This window comes from Perna viridis, chromosome 4, assembly GCF_037379345.1.
Source record: "Perna viridis isolate PV_CMFRI_1.1 ecotype Kerala chromosome 4, ASM3737934v1, whole genome shotgun sequence".
NCBI classification, from domain to species: domain Eukaryota; kingdom Metazoa; phylum Mollusca; class Bivalvia; order Mytilida; family Mytilidae; genus Perna; species Perna viridis.
Window position 1 is genome coordinate 52,100,471 of NC_142448.1, and position 20,229 is coordinate 52,120,699.

Consider the following 20,229-nt stretch of genomic DNA (forward strand, 5'->3'; position numbering starts at 1 on the left):
TTTCTAACCTGTATTTATGTATGTTTGAAGTAATACATATTTCACAGTGCAAAAACGTTGATTTCTCTGATACCATGTTTTTTCTTACAAGTGCTGTGCCTAAACGGTGAAAATCTATCATTGCAAAAAAATAATACTGTACTTTAAGTCTTAACCTGTCTAAATTAGATCTTTAATAGTGCAGAAACCTGTTTAAACCAAACCTTGAATAAATTAGATATTTGTCTTATTTTGATATCTTCACAACCTTTTCAGCTCTGAAAAGATTTCACTGTATTTTAATTATGCCATTGAGTTGCATTACTCATAATCTTCATAGGCATTTGGCTGAAACAAGGTTGTGGTGCACCTTCTACTTGGTCAAAGAGTTATCTCCCTTGTTCAGACATTTTCAATGGATTAGGTTTAATTTTATACTTACTTCAAGTCCCTCTTTATTATATATTAAGACATAGGCAGTTTATGTAATTAACCTCTCTGATGCCTCTGTCTCCCAATAATTAGTAGATGAGATATTAGAGAGAAGGCTTTTTCATTCATTCTCAAATTTAAAGACAGGGACTTTTAGCAAGTCTAAATTAATTTAAATTTCATTCAATTATCAGTTTATTCATTTGCTTAGAACCATTTGTTACAATAATGAATCAGCTGTACTTTCACATGATTTGTTAGCTTTTAACAATGATCTATGCTTCTTTGTCATTTACAATGTTGAAATATAATAGATATTTTAAAATAGAGTTTTTTATAGCTTGGTCAGAATCAGTGCCTAGATCCAAGACTTATTTCCCTTGGTCAGAAGTTTATTTTAGAATGCACAAAGGAACACAGTTGTAATTTCACATGTTTGGTCACATGGTTGGTTGTAGCTTATTATAATAATCACTACCCCTTGTCTTTTGCGCTGTTAATATAATATGGATATATAAGAAGAGTTATTTCCCTTGGTTAGAAATGTATAATAGTGCTGGATTTATTGAACTTTCATTCAATTACCAGTTACTTCCCTTGGTTATAACTTTTTATTATAATGTACAAAGGATCAGTTGTAATTTCACATGATTATTGTAGCTTTGTGCAGTTGAAACATAATGGATAAGAGCTATTTCCCCTTGGTCAGAATTTTCAATGTTGAATTATTTATAGATCAGTCAATCAATAATTCAAGTTTTATCTCATTCTAACAACTTCATGATCTTCTCAATTTTCTTTACATCATTTGTTCAATAGTTATATCAAAGATTATAACAAATATTTGATTTGAGACAACATTTGTAATAACCATCAGACAATAAAAATACTTCTTTGTAGTGTTACACAATACATGATAAAGTTGTTGGAGATCACAATTTATTGGTCATCTGACAGATTGAGGGTGTTATATTGCAAATAAAACCAGTGATTTAGGTTTTTTTCTTTATACCGTCTGTTGGTTTCTTGAAATATTGAGAATAAGAGTTTCTGATACCTTTAAAAGTACAGGAGCTTGTGATGTAGGGAGAAAAGTATAGGAGCTGGTGGTGAAGGGAGAAGTGTACAGGAGCTGGTGATGTTTAGAGAAAAGTGCAGGAGCTTGTGGTGTGTGGAAAGAGGAGTAGAAAAGCTTGTGCTGTAGGGAGAAGAGTACAGGAGCTGGTGATGTAGGGAGAAAAGTACAGGCACCTGTGATGCTGAGAGAAAGTACAGTAGCTTGTGATGTTTGGAGAAAAGTACAGGAGCTTGTGATGTTTGGAGAAAAGTACAGGAGCTTCTGTTGTTTGGAGAAAAGTACAGGAGCTTGTGATGTAAGAAGATTTGAGAAGCTGGTAGTGTAGGGAGAATTATTATTGATTAATGCTTATTTGTTACTATTGAAACCTTCTTGAAGTATTGAATAGATGTTTGTTATCATTGAAGCCTGAAGTATCAAGTAGATGTTTGTTATCATTGAATCCTGACGCATTGAATAGATGTCTGTTATCATAGAAGCCTTCCTGAAGTGCAGAATAGATGAACAAAAATTAGTATATACATATTAATCCCTGCTTCCTCTAGATGTCTTAGAGGTATTTGCTTCTATTTGAAACAGTCATTAGAAATGAGAACAGAAAAATCATAATAAAATATTTAATTATACTCCCACACAATGAATGAGTGGTATATTAAAATCATTTGTCCTTCCGTTTGTCTGTCCATATTCTGTCCAAGTTATCTTGGCTCCCTGTGGGTGAATCAACATCAATTTTGTTGTGTGGCTTTATATTGATATGGCATCTACGTTGGAAGTGATTTTGGTTCCTGTACAATATCAATTTCCTGTTTGGGTGGGGGTATACCTAGCACGACAACACAAGAAACATCTTGTTCCTAATTGTTTGAACTCACAATTTTTGTTTTGTCTTTTTTTATATATAGTATGTTCAGTACCAAGTTATTTGATTTGATTTGATTGATGTATTAGAAAAAATTAAATTTGTTATGAAGAGTTGCATTTTTGTATCTTACTATACTTCCAAGGGAATGATAAGGTTACAAGTATATTTCTTATTTAAGAGTAATCAAGGGAACCAAGGTTACAGCGGTAAACACAAGAACGCAATCCAGGGACAAAGACCAGACATGGAAAACAGACATACACAACAAAGAACATAAATTAACTAAAATCATACATACAAAGTAACAAAAGCAAATAAGCAACTCGGACTCCACTAAAAACTGGGAGCACGGACCAGGTGCACCGGTAGGGTAAGCATCCTCTGCCTTTCTAGAAACACCCGCCGAGTTGCTCATAAAAAGTCAAGTCTGGAGTAGACAAACGAGGAAAGGAAAACTATGACCCGTTGAATAAATCAGTTTTCATGGTGCAGATGGATACACCATAACAATCCACGAGTTCATGATGACGACCATAAAACTTCTGTAGTGATGACTTCAGTCTTGTAGCAACTTAACTCTGTTCCAAAAGCCTATTTGTTAGAGTTCTAGTGCAATACAAAAAGTCTGTGTAGTTTCAGCAATCCAAATTAAGAAAATTGTGCAAATTCATTAGAATTATAAATGACACTCTGGATTCTCTCTGACCTCTAAAAAAAACAATGATTGTATTTCCCTCCGCAACTGTACAATTCAATGTAATTTGTAATAATATGTTTTTCTGCATACCTTTGTATTACATCGGTTTTATCAGAATAAAATTATATATAGGAAATTATATATAGCAAGCTCTGGCATAACGTATGAGTTGTGATATGAACACTCCATACGCAAGTGCTGAAGGGATGTTTCCACAGCTGAATGGAAAGTTGACACTTCTGAATGAAAAGTCATCACATTTGTGGTAAAGTTTGGTCAATAGTTTTCCTTTACCATCAATTTCTAAGTGTAGGTCAAGATATAAGGCTGACCTGACAGTGTCTGTAGTATCCTTTATCTCAAGTTCTTTGGGGTTGATGCAATGTATCAAATCCCTGAAATTAGGATTGTTTAAAGATAATATGTCATCTTTAAAGCAGAAACTGAGATTAAAGGATGTAGCCAAACGATATTCTTTCTTTCGGATCAGATCAGCTATAAAGTCAGCCTCATAAGAGTGAAGGAATAGGTCAGCAAATAAAGGAGCACAATTTGTTCTCATTGGAATGCCGACATTGTGTCAGTCCCTGTAAGAATCAGGCAGTAAGTGAAACAAGGTATAAAAAAACCTCATTTTGATAGTGTAATTTTACTATTTACACCATCAGAATCAAGGAAAACAGATAAGATTTTCCATATCATGCTAGACCATGGAGTTACAATTTCATTGAAATGCACTGAAAATTAACATTTCAAGTGCAGATAACTGTGTCAAAAACCTCATTTTACAAAGATTCTATTGAAAAAATTTTGTGCAAAGCCAGTGATGCAGAGATCAAATAAAGGTCTTTTCAAATAAAGAAAGCATCTTTGAGTAATATTACATTGTCAGATCAGTGGGTTTTTGACATGCATGTTTCTGACTTTTCCCATTTTGCCTGATTCTAACAAACATTTACACATAAGTGCTTGAATCCATAAGAATCAGGCAAAGTTAAAAAAATAATATGAATCATGCTCAGAAACAAGGACTTGATTTTGACAATGTTTGTACATATTTAATGGTCTATTGAAGACGAATTGATAATTCATTCTTCTTGTGTCAAAGAATATAGAAAAGCAATTTACAAAAGAATTATAGGGAAATAGTGAGTTTTCTTCCTTTGATGATGAAATTGCAATGCATTACCTCAAGTTATTGGTACTCAAAAAAAGAAATGAGTGCCATTTCAGATAAAATTTTGAATTAGATTTTATAGAAAGACGTGTGTTTTTTCTACCATGATTCACACACTGCCTAGTGCTTACAGGGAAAAATACTTAAATTTTGATATATTTTCCCTTTTCTTTGTACTTATAAAATAAGGCTTTACAAAATAGACTTATGTTTTTGTAGTTTTTACACTGCAATTTTTGACATATTAAAATTTCATTGCATATTAACTGTGTTAGTGGAACGAAATTTCATAATTCTACTCAAAATTTTCTTTAAATGGATAGTTAAATTTCATATAAACTTGCTTTTTCTCTCCTATGATATACATGTAGCAATTGAAAAAACTGAAAGCAGTCACACTGTATATGATAATTTAGGATGAATCTAAATATGACATAAACTTAATATACAGTGAAATCTGTCTATACTGAGCCCCTGTAAAGGCTGTATAGGTTTTGTTCAGTTTAGGCAATTATTTGAGCCCCTGTATGGGTTTCATTCAAAATAGGTAAGTGTTTGAGCCTCTGTATGGGTTTCATTCAGTATAGGCAAGTGTTTGAGCCCCAGTATGGGTTTCGTTGAGTATAGGCAAGTATTTGAGCCCCTGTATGGGTTTTGTTCAGTTTAGGCAAGTGTTTGAGTCTGAGTATGGGTTTGTTCAGTTAAGGCAAGGGTTTAAGCCCCTGTATCTGTTTGTTCAGTATAGGCAATTGTTTGAGCCCCTGTATGTTTTTTTTTCATTATAGGCAAGTGTATGAGCCCCTGTATGGGTTTTGTTCAGTGTAGGCAAGTGTATGAGCCCCTGTATGGGCAACTGTTTGTGCCCCTGTATGGGTTTCGTTCAGTTTAGGCAACTGTTTGAATCCCTGTATGGGTTTTGTTCAGTGTAGGCAATTGTTTGAGCCCTTGTATGGGTTTGTTCAGTATAGGCAATTGTTTGAGCCCCTGTATGGGTTTTGTTCAGTTCAGGCAACTGTTTTAGCCCCTGTATGGGTTTTGGTCAGTTTAGGCTAGTGTTTGAGCCACTGTATGAGCATTGATCAGTTTAGGCAGTTGTTTGGTTTATACAGGTTCACTATGCAAGGAGATATGTGGTTTAGACAGGTTCATTATGCCAGGAGATGTGTGGTTTAGACAGGTTCACTTTGCCAGATGTGTTGTGTAGACAAGTTCACTATATGAGATGTGTTTTAGACAGGATCACCATACAAGGAGATGTGTGGTTTATACAGGTTCACTTTGCCAGATGTGTTGTTTAGACAGGTCATCAGTTTATTCAGGGTTTTGTTAATACAGGTTTCAGTATGTAAGTATTTAGGTTATTTGCTGGTGCATTTGTTTATGTTTCACCATATGCACCATATTTTGTACATAATTTTGATTTCAGGGGAGATAATACATGCATTTCAGCTTGATTAAAAGTCATTTAACGTCGATTGACAGATAGTTTACCCATGTAAAAATGTTTAATCACTGCTAGTCTTCTCTTGTGCCTAGAACACTTTGAGATTTAATTTTGCACAGAACAAGCTTCTCTTACTTGATATATCTTGGCGTCACTCCTGGTCATATTCATTCTTTCCAATTAATTATTTTATTACCAGAAATATTTCACATGTCCAGTTGCTTCTGTGATGAAGATTGAAGCCATACTCAGTTGAATTGAAAAACAGTGCTTGTTGTAGTGTTATTATGGGTTACTGCTACCGTAAACTAAACTTAGGTCTAGATTTAAATCAATGTAACTCAAGGCAGTTAATACAATAGGATTTAATGCTGATTGTAAATGAAAATGTGCTTTTATTTTCCCCAGGAAATAATTACATTTTCTGGAATGGTTTGATATGGTAATTGTATAATGCCAAAACACAGAAATTCTTTACAATCCTTATCAAGAATCAGCCCAATATTTAACATGGCATGTTTATCATAAAAATAAGTTTTTCTTGGGTGGTACAAATTACATGAATATAAATTTAAAAAATGTAAAAACACAGATTTTTCACAAGTCCTTTCAAGAACATGGCACAGATGTTTCAAACAATATTTTATATGTATATATTAATTAATTAAAACAATACTTTTTTGAATGCCCATCTTTTGACAGAATTATAACAGCAAAGTTTATAGTGTTGTCTTCTAAAGGAGTGCAGGGTTTGATAGTATATCTCTGTTTAGTTGTCTGTTTGTCTGTCTGTTCTCATTTCATTTGATTATTTTTGGATTGAATTAGTGGTTATTGATTGAGAGCTTGATTCTGTGTATTAGTAGTTATACCCCCCCCACTGCCAAGGAGAGGGGGTATACTGTTTTACCCTTGTTTCCATCTGTATCAACCACTAATCACAGTGGCTTGAAATTTGAACACATTTTTCCTGTAGGTATTCCATATGGTTGGCTCTATTTTTAGAAAAAAATGACAAAAACTTGCTGTTTACTGAGGACATTTATTTTCCTTGTATTGTGATGGAAAGTGGGGGTATCAGTAGTAAGCCATCACTCACAGTTTTCTTGTTTACTTGAAGGTTACTTGTCTTTAGAAGCAGGAAATGATTGTCAAACTTTTTATTCTATCAATCAATCAATCAATCAATCAATCAATCAATTAAGTGTTCTTTTTGATATTGCCAGATCTTTATAAAGAGGTAGACTTCAATCATCAGACATAATAGCCTAGACCATAAAATGATTTTTCTTGGATTTAAAATGATTTAGCAATAAGCTGCAGATAAAGAGGAATATATTTTTTCCCAATGACCTTTTCGTCTTACTTAATTCGGGAATAAATTGATCATTCTCAGATAAGCCATAAAACAATACAAATAGTGTATTGATTGGCTATCTGTGATTGGTCTATTAACATCAAACAGAGGCATTTTATTTGAAAAAAGTCATAAACCGCAATGGAATGGTAATCTCAATGATTGCTGTTCTTGGAGAATCGAGGACAAATTTTTAATTGGAGGATTGGGCAGTGTAATGATGCACGGATTTTTAAGCTCGGTATGTTGGCCCTCTTGTAGCTGTCGGCCACGAGCTAAGCCTGGTAAGAAAATTTTTTGTTACAAATAATCTTTATTTCTTAAATTGAGGAAATTTATATTATGATATTTTTTGTTGTTGATTTTTTGCTTGAGTAATGCTGAATTATTATGCAGTTGAACTAGAATTTTGGGTTTATATTTCACATGTTACTGGAGTTGTTGATCTTAAAAGTTATTTTATCTATTAAGGTGACATTAAGAACATATAGCAGTCCTGTTGAAGCATAAAAATTATAGATTTTTTTTGTCAGTTTATATATAATTCACATTTTCATTCATCAAGTATAAAGTTTAGAATGTCTGAGTATTTTCGCTACATTTTGGGAAGAATGCACTCCCTTAAAACATTTAACCATAGTCTTTTAAGACAGGTTACCACTGAATAAAGATGGTCATTAAGACAGGTTACCACTGACTAAAAATGGTCGTTAAGACAGGTTACCATTGACAAAAGATGGTCGTTAAGATAGGTTACCATTGACTAAACATAAAATTTAGAATGTCTGAGTATTTTCGCTACTTTTTGGGAAGAATGCACTCTCTTAAAATATTTTAACCACAGTCTTTTAAGACAGGTTACCACTGACTAAAAATGGATGTTAAGACAGGTTACCACAGACTAAAGATGGTCGTTAAGTCAGGTTACTGCTGACTAAAGACAGTCATTAAGACAGGTTACCATTGACTAAAGATGGTTGTTAAGAAAGGTTACCGCTGACTAAAGATGGTTGTTAAGACAGGTTACCACTGACTAAAGATGGTTGTTAAGACAGGTTACCACTGACTAAAGATGGTTGTTTAGACAGGTTACCGCTGACTAAAAATGGTCGTTAAGAGAGGTTACCATTGACTACACATAAAATTTAGAATGTCTGAGTATTTTTGCTACTTTTTGGGAAGAATGCACTCCCTTAAAATATTTTAACCACAGTCTTTTGAGACAGGTTACCACTGACTAAAGATGGTTGTTAAGACAGGTTACCACTGACTAAAGATGGTCGTTAAGACAGATTACTGCTGACTAAAGATGGTCATTGAGACAGGTTAACATTGACTGAAGATGGTTGTTAAGAAAGGTTACCGCTGACTTAAGATGGTTGTTTAGACAGGTTACCGCTGACTAAAGATGGTTGTTAAGACAGGTTACCACTGACTAAAGATGGTTGTTAAGACAGGTTACTGCTGACTAAAGATGGTCATTAAGACAGGTTACCGCTGACTAAAGATGGTCGTTAAGACAGGTTACCACTGAATAAAGATGGTCATCAAGGCAGGTTTGACTTTAGTCATCGTCACATCAAAGTATCTCATAGAATTAATAATATGTTAAATATGGGTAATTTTTGGATGTGCAGGAAGAGGCATGCAAGTTCCTTAGCAGACTAGAGCGTGATTCTGGATTGTTTTAGTGGATTATTAATGTATGTGTGGTTTAATCTTCAATCTTTGCCTTTCAAATTTAAGGGAGGGCCCGCACCCATATGGCCTTTGTCCAAATCTGCCCCTGCTAAAGCATATTGTTTGACAGTGCTAAAAATCTCATAACTTGGATACCAAAAAATATATATATTGCTTGTCCCAAAATCAGTTTCCAAAGTACCTAGCTCACATATCAACTGCTTTAGAGCACTAGAAAGTTAATGGATCAATACAATAAGCTATTATAATGGCCCCTAATTTCACAATTGTTGTAATGTAAATGTGATATACAAATGATCCATCTCCAGCTGCCATAAAGAATGTTATCATGAACTTGTCCAGTAATGTTTATCATGAACTTGTCCAGTAATGTTTATCATGAACTTGTCGAGTAATGTTTATCATGAACTTGTCCAGTAATGTTTATCATGAACTTGTCGAGTAATGTTTTTTAATGAACTTGTCAGGTATTTTTCTTATCATGTCAAGTAATACTTTACAAGATTTTTGTTAAATCTTGCTTTTGACTTGTAGTGAGGTTGTATCAAGGCACCACTTATGCTTGAAATTTTGGTTAAATTTGTATAGAGAAATGTCAGAAATCATTGGAATGGACTCCCTCTTAGGTTTGTCAGCCTGGGCCCCCGGAATTAGTGATATCGCCTTTTTTGGATTTCTTGATTTGCCACTGGTTGTGGCATGCAGGTCGAATGGTAAAGGTAAAGGTATATTTTATTTAACGTCAAAGAATACACATGCTTAAATCAATAATAAATGCAGCTGATTTGCTAGTATGAGCTTCTAACATGGTTGCCAGGCTTATGGGGAGGAAAATCTAATAATACAGGCTGGAAAATGTGTCAACCCACCCCTCCTCCCCCCAGTTAGGAAAGATGCCTTGAAAGCTTGGCACATGTGGGACTTGAACCTGTGGCCTTCACCATTTGGCCATCCTGCCCTCTCAGTTACTATGTTATTACCGTAATTGTATGTTTTTCATGACTGAGTGCCAACTTTACATAATAATTTCAATGTTATGAAAACCATGTTAAACAAGTATATTATTAGGCCTAGATTTGTTAATATGTACAAAAAAATATAAAATATGTTTGAATTTATTTCCTAATTGTTTATACTTTTCAATGAACAAAATAGATTGACCAGTATCATTTCTCATTCTTCACTATTATTAAAGCCAAAACAAAGTATTAATGACCCTTTTCCTTTCTAAATAGAATACTGAAAGTAAAGAAATAGAGACTTTATTTTGATGGATTTAGAGTATCAAATTTGGTATATTGGGTCTGTCAAATTTGATATGGCACTTTGAGAGATTTTAAGAATGAAATCTTAAGTTGAAGGCAGAGTTTAGAAGAAAACATTGATTTTTTGTAAACTTTAGACATCTCAATTCCATCACAATAATTCACAATAGTTTATTTTATTTATGTTTTCTATAGAACTATAGAGTCTTTTGAAAATTTGAGGTATATCATGTGAAAGAAGGAATTATTTAAGAATAAGTTTTTGTAAGAATCAGGCAAATAGGAAAAAATCTGAAAACCCACCATTCTGACAATTTTATTTTACTCAAGGTAGCCATTTTTATTTGAAATAACTGCTATTTAATCTTTGCATTGCTAGATATTTTTTTTCTCATTAGAATGGTTGAAAATTGTGGTTTTTGACAGAGTTATCTATTTTCAGTCCATTTCAATGAAATTACAATTCAGTTTACAAAAATAATATTGAAAATTTTGTCTTTAATCCTTGATTCTGATGGTACAAATTGCGAAGTTACACTGTCAAAATATTATTTCATACTTTGTTTCACCAACTGTCTGATTCTTACAGAGACTGACACTTAATTGAAAGGTTTCTCTGAATATTGAATTGATAGAAACAAAATTGTGGCATGAAATGAATAAGTTGATTGTGCTCTAGCTATGTGTAATGATGTATTAGGGTCAGCTGCAGCCAGCCTGCATGTAGTGTCAGGGTTTCCTTGTTGTTCATTCCAGTGGAGTTGTTGTCTCTGACATTCCCCATACCTATTCTAGTTACAGTATAATGTCTATGCACATATGTAATTACCTCCTCCCCCCAAAAAAAAAGAAATAGAAAAAGGGGGGGGGGGGTAATTAGTTATTTTTGCTGAAATATTGAATTTCTTCAGACACTGTGAAGTCAGCCTCATATCTTGACCTACACTTAGAAATCGATGGTAAAGGAAAACTATTGACCAAACTTTACGACAAACGTGATGACTTTTCATTCAGAATTGTCAACTTTCCTTTCATCTGTGGCAACATCCCTTTGGCTCCTGCGTATGGAGTGTTCATATCACAACTCATACGTTATGCCAGGGTTTGCCGAAACTACGCAGACTTTTTGTATCATGCTAGAACTCTAACAAATAGGCTTCTGGAACAGGGTTATGTTGTTACAAGATTGAAGTCATCACTACATAAGTTTTATGGTCGTTATTATGAACTCGTGGAGCGTTATGGTGTATCCATCAGCACCATGAAAACTGATTTATTCAACGGGTCATAGTTTTCCTTCCCTCGTTTGTCTACCCCAGACTTGACTCGGCGGGTGTTTCTAGAAAAGCAGAGGATGCTTACCCTACCGGTGCACCTGGTCCATGCTCCCAGTTTTTAGTGGAGTCCGAGTTGCTCATTTACTTTTGTTACTTTGTATGTATGATTTTAGTTACTGTATGTTCTTTGTTGTGTATGTCTGTTTTCCATGTCTGGTCTTTGTCCCTGGATTACATTCTTTTGATTACCGCTATAACCTTGGTTCCCTTGATTACTCTTCCAAGTACCTGTGATTTTGTTGGAGTCTAAGACAGAAAAGTCAAATGTGGATTAAATATATTTGGCCTTAAGCAATTTGATAACAAAACATATGGCACTGTAGAGTTGACCTTAGGTGAAAGGCAAAGTATTGGCAAGATTTGCATTGGACAGTATTTCACAAGCATTTGATGGGCTGGAAGTGTTGTTTACAGGGAGCATCTATTTTTAAGGTTGGCTTTGATTGAAAATCGATATGTGGTATCAGCTAGTGATTTAAAGGAAACAAAAAAAAAAGATTTCAGTGAAAAATTTGTCGTAAGTACTATCTGCTTTTAGGAGATAATCCACATTGAAAATCCAATAGTTTCTATAGTAATTTATAGAGTTATCTCCCTTAATTTTGAATTCTACTGTGCATTCTATTTAATTTTTATCTGAAAAGCCACATGTTAATTTCTGTTTACTATTACATTTTAAAGAATATCAAAAATAAATATATGTAGGCTTTCTAGCCATGAATCACATTTTGCACAATTCTTATCTGGAGTACTACTTAATACCTACCAATAGATTAATTTTATCAAGGGTAAGAATGAGTATATTTACAGTATTACAAAAAGTTCAGGACAGAAAATTTCCTTTAAAAATATAGAAAAGCTTTCATTTTAGCAGCTATCGATTATCGTAGATTACTCCTTACTGGCTAAACTTTTCCAAGGTTTGTGAAATAAAAATAAAAATTGTTAATATTTTTTTAGTGTTTAAGTACCTGTCCATTAAAAATTCAGACACCGCCTAGGGTGTAGGTGAATCATGGTGTAGAAAACCCACCAATTTAGTCCACATATGCTATACATCATAGCAGGTAATTTTTTGCAGAGTGCTAATTTTAGCGGTCATTCTAAAAACACCAAAATAAATTTTTTGAAATATTCAATCTGAGCCTAAATAATCATGCACCATTAAGCATCCACCAAAATAGTTTTTTGACATACATGAATCACCTCCTGATTTTTATGAAGACTAATACTTAATTTGAATGTTCTTTATATGTTATGATCAATTTTACATGCTTGTTTTTAGTCCAAGTAAATTAAATCAAACAGTTATTGTAAAGAGATGTATTGCAGCTAATCCCCTGGTGTATTGCAGCTAATCCCCTGGTGTATTGGAGCTAAACCCCTGATGTATTGGAGCTAAACCCCTGATGTATTGGGGCTAATCCCCTGATGTATTGGGGCTAATCCCCTGGTGCATTGGAGCTAATCCCCTGATGTATTGGAGCTAAACCCCTGATGTATTGGGGCTAATCCCCTGATGTATTGGGGCTAATCCCCTGGTGCATTGGAGCTAATCCCCTGATGTATTGGAGCTAATCTCCTGGAATATTGGGGCTAATCCCCGGATGTATTTGAGCTAATCCCCTGGTGTATTGGGGTTAATCCCCTGGTGCATTGGGCTAATCCCCTGGTGTATTGGGGCCAATCCCCTGGTGTATTGGGGCTAATCCCCTGGTGCATTGGGGCTAATCCACTGGTGTATTGGAGCTAATCCCCTGGTGCATTGGGGCTAATCCCCTGATGCATTGGGGCTAATCCCCTGATGCCAATTTTGTTCCGTTTATTCTGAAGAGTGGGAAATACTGTTATTTCTAATTGTTTTTTGATAGTTAGGTTTATTCAGTATCAAGTTTTTTTTGTAAAAATTTGTATTGTGATATTTTTCTCTATACAGTGGAACTTTTAAACTTTAAATGTTGACATTTTCATCTTTTCTCATCAGAACAATTCATAATAATAAAGCCAAGCAGAATTATTTAAGGTTTGCTCAGCTTTAATATGGTACATTTAACACTTTTAACTTATTGTAAAATTGACTGCAGACTCAAAACCCTTTGAAAATTGTAACAATGGGGTGAACATTGCTGAAGTACTTTTAAAGAAAGGCACTTTGTCCCAATAACCTGCCCCCTAAAACATTTCTTGTTATGGGCCTGTAGATAATTCTTGTTTGAATATAATTTGTAAATCAACATTATAGTACTGGCTATGGCCTGACTATTTTCATCTTGCAAGGTGTCTGGGCTTTGATGTCGGATGAAGTTATTTTTCATGCAAGCACAATTTTTATTTATATTTCAGCAGCAACTGAAATCAATATTTTTATTAGAAATTCTGCCTGGTTCAGTGAAGGGGAAATATAGAATCATTATTTTTATGGTTTTTTTCAATGAATAAGTAAAAAGATTTTTCCTAAAAAATTTGAAACATTTATTTTTGTTTTCCAAAAATTTCAACCCCCCTGCTTATAAAATGGTTGGTGCCTAAACATCATTTTTATCATTACTTAAAAGACAAAACAAAGCAATGTTTTCATTTTTTTTTAGAATATTTGTATTCAGAATGTTGGTAAATTTGTATGTTTGAGAAAAAGTTTCATTTTTAATTAATTTCATTTTACATTTGCAGGTGGCATGTCAGATGAATTCTCCAAGAAAATGCAGCAATGGGAGGAACTAAAGACCAAAAAGCCACAGCAAGCACTAATGAAAGGTAAAAAAACCAGAATCTTCTACAGAAAGTAGGCAATTTGCAGATATTGCCAAAAAAAGCCTTAATGCCCCTTTGTGATTTATGGAAATGAAATATAGGTTTAACTGAAAAGTAGACATAACAAACAAAGATTCCTGTGTAATGATTTTGAAATTAAATACAATGAAACTTGACTTGATATTTTGCTATATTCCACTATCATTCGTTATAAAACCTATCAATAGTCCATAGACACTTCATGTGTGGACAATAACTTGAGTATAAGTGTATAGATCTTGATGAAATTATACCACAAGGTGCCATGCCATAAAAGAAAGCCTTATATTAATTTTGGGGTTTGTGACTTGAACCTTTTAGCATTACCATGATGTTCGCACAATAACTAAGTAAACTTGAATGAATTTCTTTGAAATTGTACCACAAAGTGTCTTATCACTCATGGAAAGCTTGGATTGATTTTTGGGGTTACTTTGAAAGTATTACTGTTTGTAGGGTACCAATTTTCGTGGTTTTCGTGTGTAGGTCAAACCACGAAATTTGGTTCCCAATGAATAGTAGATTCCCATTGATGTGTATACTGAAAACTTCAAAACCAGGAATTCAAGAATCCATGAACTTATGTTTCTTCCCTGATCCATGAAAATTGGTATCCATGAATGAAAGTACTTCCACAGTATACATGAATTAAAGTACTTCCACAGTATACATGAATTAAAGTACTTCCACAGTATACACGACCTGTTTATGTAGGGTACAATGAGGGGTTTTTATGCAACCTTGAAAAATTTGCTCTAATATAAATACATGTATATGGCTCTGTTCTAGTCATATGTAGACTCAAAAAGGACCATTTCAATTCTGGTCAAATTCCTTTACTGTATTTAAAGACTTATCACAAACTTTAAAGTTATACAAAGCTTGAATTAAGTGTACATACTTGTCCCAACTATTCATGGTTCAACCTCTGCATTTGTATCAAGCTACACCCTGTGAAGCATTATATTTCCTCATACCATTTTGTTCTAGATTCCAGTGATGCTAGTGATGGTGTATTTTCCTCCGACAGTTTTGGTACTGTTTCTCCAGAATTCCAAAAGAAGATGGATGATTGGGAAAGAAGTAAGAGCATAAAATGTAGGTTTCATTATATGTGTACCCTATGTGTAACTCTAATGGGAGGGGGGGTTGGCATACTCCAGTTTTCAGCTTATATGGCCCTTTTAGTTGTTCTCATCACTTGGTGTCAGTCATCATTCTTGTCGTAGTTAACAACACTCTATGCCTCTGATACTACTGATACCAAATAGAACCAAACTAGGTATGAATGTTCCTTAGGGTATTCTGGTGTGGGGATTTTTTGTCAGTAGGCAAACATAACCGTCATAACTAAAAATATAACATAGGGGTCAGACAACAGGATTTTGCATATATCTCCAGAACTCTTAGGTTTAGTCAAATTTGTCAGTAGACTGTAAAGGGATATGTATGAGCAGTTTATATAAAATACTTGATTTTTCACTATATAATCAACCAAAGTTTTTGAGCATAGTGGAGATGGACCTTCGTCTGCCTAGTATGTTGAACCATGGTGGGCGGCTCATTGGGCCTATCTTTATTGAATCACGAGGGGGGTTCCTCCAGGATCTGCCTATGTTGAATTGTTAAAAATATTCATTTTATGGAATTTCTATATTGCAAATACAGCTACATTTTTGTACTTAATTTCACTTTTCAAAATGTTATTTGAAAAACATTCATTGTGTAAGAAATATTATTACTCAAAGTAGAATGTTTTATAGTCAAGATCTAGGGGTAGGAAAAGAGGAGATGTAAACAAAAAACATGGAAACAAAAACTGTTTATAGAATATAGAAACCAGAAGTAAACAAAAGAGATCAAAACAAACAAACAAAAACAAAACTAGATGTAAACACAATAGAAACCTGAGTACAGTTACATGTAGATTTGATTTTTTTTTTACTCAGTAAACTGCTAGATTTAATAACATTTGTCATATTATTTCTCAAACATTTCTGCTTTTGCAGCAACATCATCCCAGAAAATGTATTTAGAAGATAAATTTGAGGGAGAAGGGCGAGGTTCTCGTGACGGATCACCTGATGGAACAGCATCCCCTCTTGAAACATCAGCTCAGTCAATAAATGTGGAAGACATGCAGAAAAAATTAACAGACAGTTTTTCTCGTAAAATGGAAGAATGGGAAAGAAGAAAGTACAGGCGTGAAAGCCCAACACTTGACCGTAAGGATAGTGGAGGAAAATCTGCCAAGAAAGATGACCGACCAAAGACTCGTGGAAAATCAAAAGTTGAAAAAGACAAAGAAAAATTAGATAAAATGAGAGGGCGAGAAATGAGAAGGGTTGAAATTGAGCAACAAAAATTAGAAAAGGACAAAATAAGAATTGAAAAAGAAAGACTAAAAGCTCTTGAAAGAGAGGCTAGACTTGAAAAGTTGAAAGGCCGTTTAAGCCAACCAGAAATGGAATCAAAATTCAAGAGTCCTATTCTAGCTCCATTAGCTGAGTACAAAGTGACTTCAGACTTTGCTAAAAAGCTTCATGAGTGGGAAATGAGAAAAGGAATTACTTCTGTTTCCATGGCAACATATTATGAATCTCAGCTTCGGCAAACAGACCAAGGACAGCAGGCAGAATATTCAGGTCAAAAGGACAGTGATGATGAAGTATGGAATGAACCAAAGCAGGTCAAAGGTCAAAAGCCACCATCTTTGATCCTGCAACCATGTTTTGATTCCCCAGAGGAGGCGTCACCTGGTGGCAGGTCATCAGATGGAAGTTTTGATGACAATACCTCAATCACAATGGAGAGTATGACCGAGAATAATATCAAAAGGTTGGTAACTTAATTATATTACATCTCACTTCTAGTTGGCTAATCTGAATGAAAGTTCTAGTTTTTTACAAAAACAATTTCCAATTCTCTTAAATCCCTTGATCACTAAATTGTTACCAATTTTTAAAAAATTATTATTATTTTTTTTTTTTTTGGGGTGTTAATGCCAGTTTTTTTTTTACGTGTGTAATATAGTATGTCCCTGTCATTCCTTTAGTCTGTCTGTCTGTGTGTCAGTCTGTCTATCTATGGTTTGAACAATTTTCTTGTGATTTATTAAGATCACTAAAAAAATTACAAATTTTGAGCCAGACTCTTAAAACACCAATGTCTTCAAAGCCACTAGTGGTCAATAATATATATATATAATCATAAAATAGGTTGTATACAGTTAAATTATTAGCCATGATACCAACTATTACAAATTTACTTTCAGAGTTGTCTCAGGTGGTATTAGTACATCAGAACAAATGTTCAACAAATATACCACAAGTAAATGGAAAATTATCAATATGAAAGTTAAATCACCTTTTGTTTTTTTTTTAACTTCAGTCTAGAGAGTGCTAATGCTTCCCTTGTTGAAGAACTTCGTGCCAAAGAAATGGAGTATGAGACTCTACAGCAGGAGGTCCAAGATCTCAGTGAGAAAGTTGATAGTGCTAGAACTCAACATTCCAAAGAATTAGGTAAGGGTCTATATAGTGTTAAACCTCAACATTTCAAGGAATGAAGTGAGGGTATATACAGTGTTAAAACTAAACATTTCAAAGAATAGGGTAAGGGTCTATACAGTGTTCAAAAAATACATTTCAAAAAGTTAGGTGAGGGTCTAAATTGCGTTTGAACTCATACTGAAAAAAAATAGATGAGAGTATATAGTTTTGAAAAATAATTGTGTTCATAGTATGAAAATGTAAATTTCCATGCATGGTACTTTTTCATGTTAATTTGTAATCTGCTAGAACAGTGAAAATTTGTACTCCATGAAAATTGATATGTTTACAGTAAATATGCTAGAACTCAGCATACTAAGAATTAATTGAGGGTCCCATGGGGCTTTTACCCAATATCTATCTTCCATGGAAAATGTTTATAAAATACTATTAAGGACCATGTCAATATTAAGGTAGGTCATACCTATTACACGGAGCATTCTTTTCTGTCATCTTGCAATATTATACTGAATATATATTTTCAGTGTTTAAATGATGTAAAAATAAATTTTTTTTACGTGAAAATTTGTATGGTTAAATTACAAATAAGTACTGTATATCTCTCTTTATTAAGGGAGATAATTAGCAGGGAAATTCTTTTGAAAGGGAGATAATTGGTAGGAAAATGTTCTATAGAAATGTAATGGGAGTTTTAGTCTTTTCGATATTATGAGAAAAAGAGTTTGATGACTCCCAATTTTCTTTTTGAAATATGAAAGAATGTCAGTTAATTGTTCTTTTTATGAATTTATAAGAAATCTTATTTACCTGTTTACAATATTAATGTTGCATGTTGTTCAGTAAAATCAAAATACTAATGTATAAAACAGCTATTACATGAGTGTTGCCTTGAGTAGTACCAAAATTTTATATTGCATGATTGCAATATGTATGCTATTTGAAGGAAAGACCTTTTTGCCATCAATAACATCTTTATCTACATACCACACTTTGGTAATTTTTTGCAGACTTTATTTTGGATCACTTTATGATGCTTTACCATAAATACAAGTATAATGTAACTGATAACATATTGCAAGAATACTATAGGGTTATTACAATTATATTGGTGAATATTGTCCTGAACAGATATTATATTGCACAAGCTTTGGAGTTCAATATCATAATCTTCACTTATATAATGCTATAAACCTTTTATTTAAGAACTTAATATGTTTCATTTTTAATATTTTATAAGTGTGTAAAATAACTGTACCGTAGCACATTTTCAATGAACAATTACAGATCACATAACCAATCATTTGCTTGTTGTGAGATAAATGCTATATAGATTGTATATTAAATTTGCACTTTGCAAGAGTTATTGTTCTTGATTTTGGTGTGATTTAGTTGATTTTAGTGTGAGATAAATGTATGGTTTCTCAAAAAATACAGATCTGAGTACACAGAATATAGCATATGTAGACATAAAAAACATTGTTTGTTATTGTTTAGTATGTTTTTTTTACACAATGGATCACTTCTACCATGAGCAGTTAGTGTCTGTATTTTATTTGGACTGGTACTTCTTATTTTAGACATCTTTTGTACTTGTATGTATACAAATAGTTCTTAGCAATATTAGTTGATATTGAGCTACATTTGTAGGTCTTAGTATTGAAAATGATTAATATTATCATACAGTATTTATTAAAGTAATGCTGCAGCAGAGTTTGTTTTCCATCTCTGGAAATGTGGTAAAAAATTTGCTCAGAACTTACAAACTTTTGAAACACAAAAAATATAGTATTTGTAAACTATTAAAATGGATATTTTTGAACCTCAAAAAGGTATTTTATATTAATTTAAATGTACATTATACTTAATACATTAACACTAAAATAGATATAGGATATGTTCGCATTATTGGTGTCTCCATCACAATCTTCGAAATGATCTAAATTTAAACATCATGTGATGTCATCATCTCAGTGATATGTACTACAATCATGTGACCATATTACTTTAAATTTTGTATTGAACTGAAAAGGTGTCTCTTTAAGTCAATTCTTTCCCAACGACAAAACTTTGTTAAAATATAAATTCATTGTAGACATTTAATACCTCTGTGTGCTAGAAAATTTTACCTGTCAGAGTTAAGGATGTTCACTACTTTTTAATGTAACGAGCATTCTAAACTTTTGTTATAGATTTGTAGACAATTGTTGTTGGAAGCAAAAAGACAAAATAAAATTTTTAGGTCAATGATCTTGTTGGAGTAAAACATTTGGTGGTAAAATGCACTCCTCTTGATTTTTCGTTGACTTTGTATCAGCACCTTTAAACCTTCTTTAAATATAGAAAAAAAAATAACAAGGATTTGAAAATATTTTGTCACAATGATATAAACAATGTGTATAATGATTTGAGAAAACGAAAACATAGGGTCAATGGACAAAAACAAAACAATTTAAGGCATTTAGTTGGATAATTCTCAACAATCCCAAAAATCTGAAAAAATTCCAAAATGAGACCTGCAAACATTCTTAATAGTAAATCACTAGAGAATTGGCCCCCTCTTTGGCCAGTCAGCCCCCTCCCTAATCCAAAGTACTG

General features: G+C 33.3%; 1 protein-coding gene across 12 annotated transcripts in view; it reads left to right on the forward strand.

The window, feature by feature from the left end:
• The window catches only part of LOC148620486 (uncharacterized), an 83,406-nt gene that overhangs the window by 46,033 nt on the left and 17,144 nt on the right, over positions 1-20,229 (forward strand). For all 12 annotated transcript variants that reach the window (XM_088581390.1, XM_088581381.1, XM_088581383.1 and 9 more), the window contains 4 exons: positions 14,003-14,086; positions 15,113-15,220; positions 16,132-16,960; positions 17,513-17,646. In XM_088581390.1, coding sequence (XP_088437516.1) covers positions 14,003-14,086; positions 15,113-15,220; positions 16,132-16,960; positions 17,513-17,646 — 1,155 coding nt within the window. The remainder of the gene's footprint in view (positions 1-14,002; positions 14,087-15,112; positions 15,221-16,131; positions 16,961-17,512; positions 17,647-20,229) is intronic.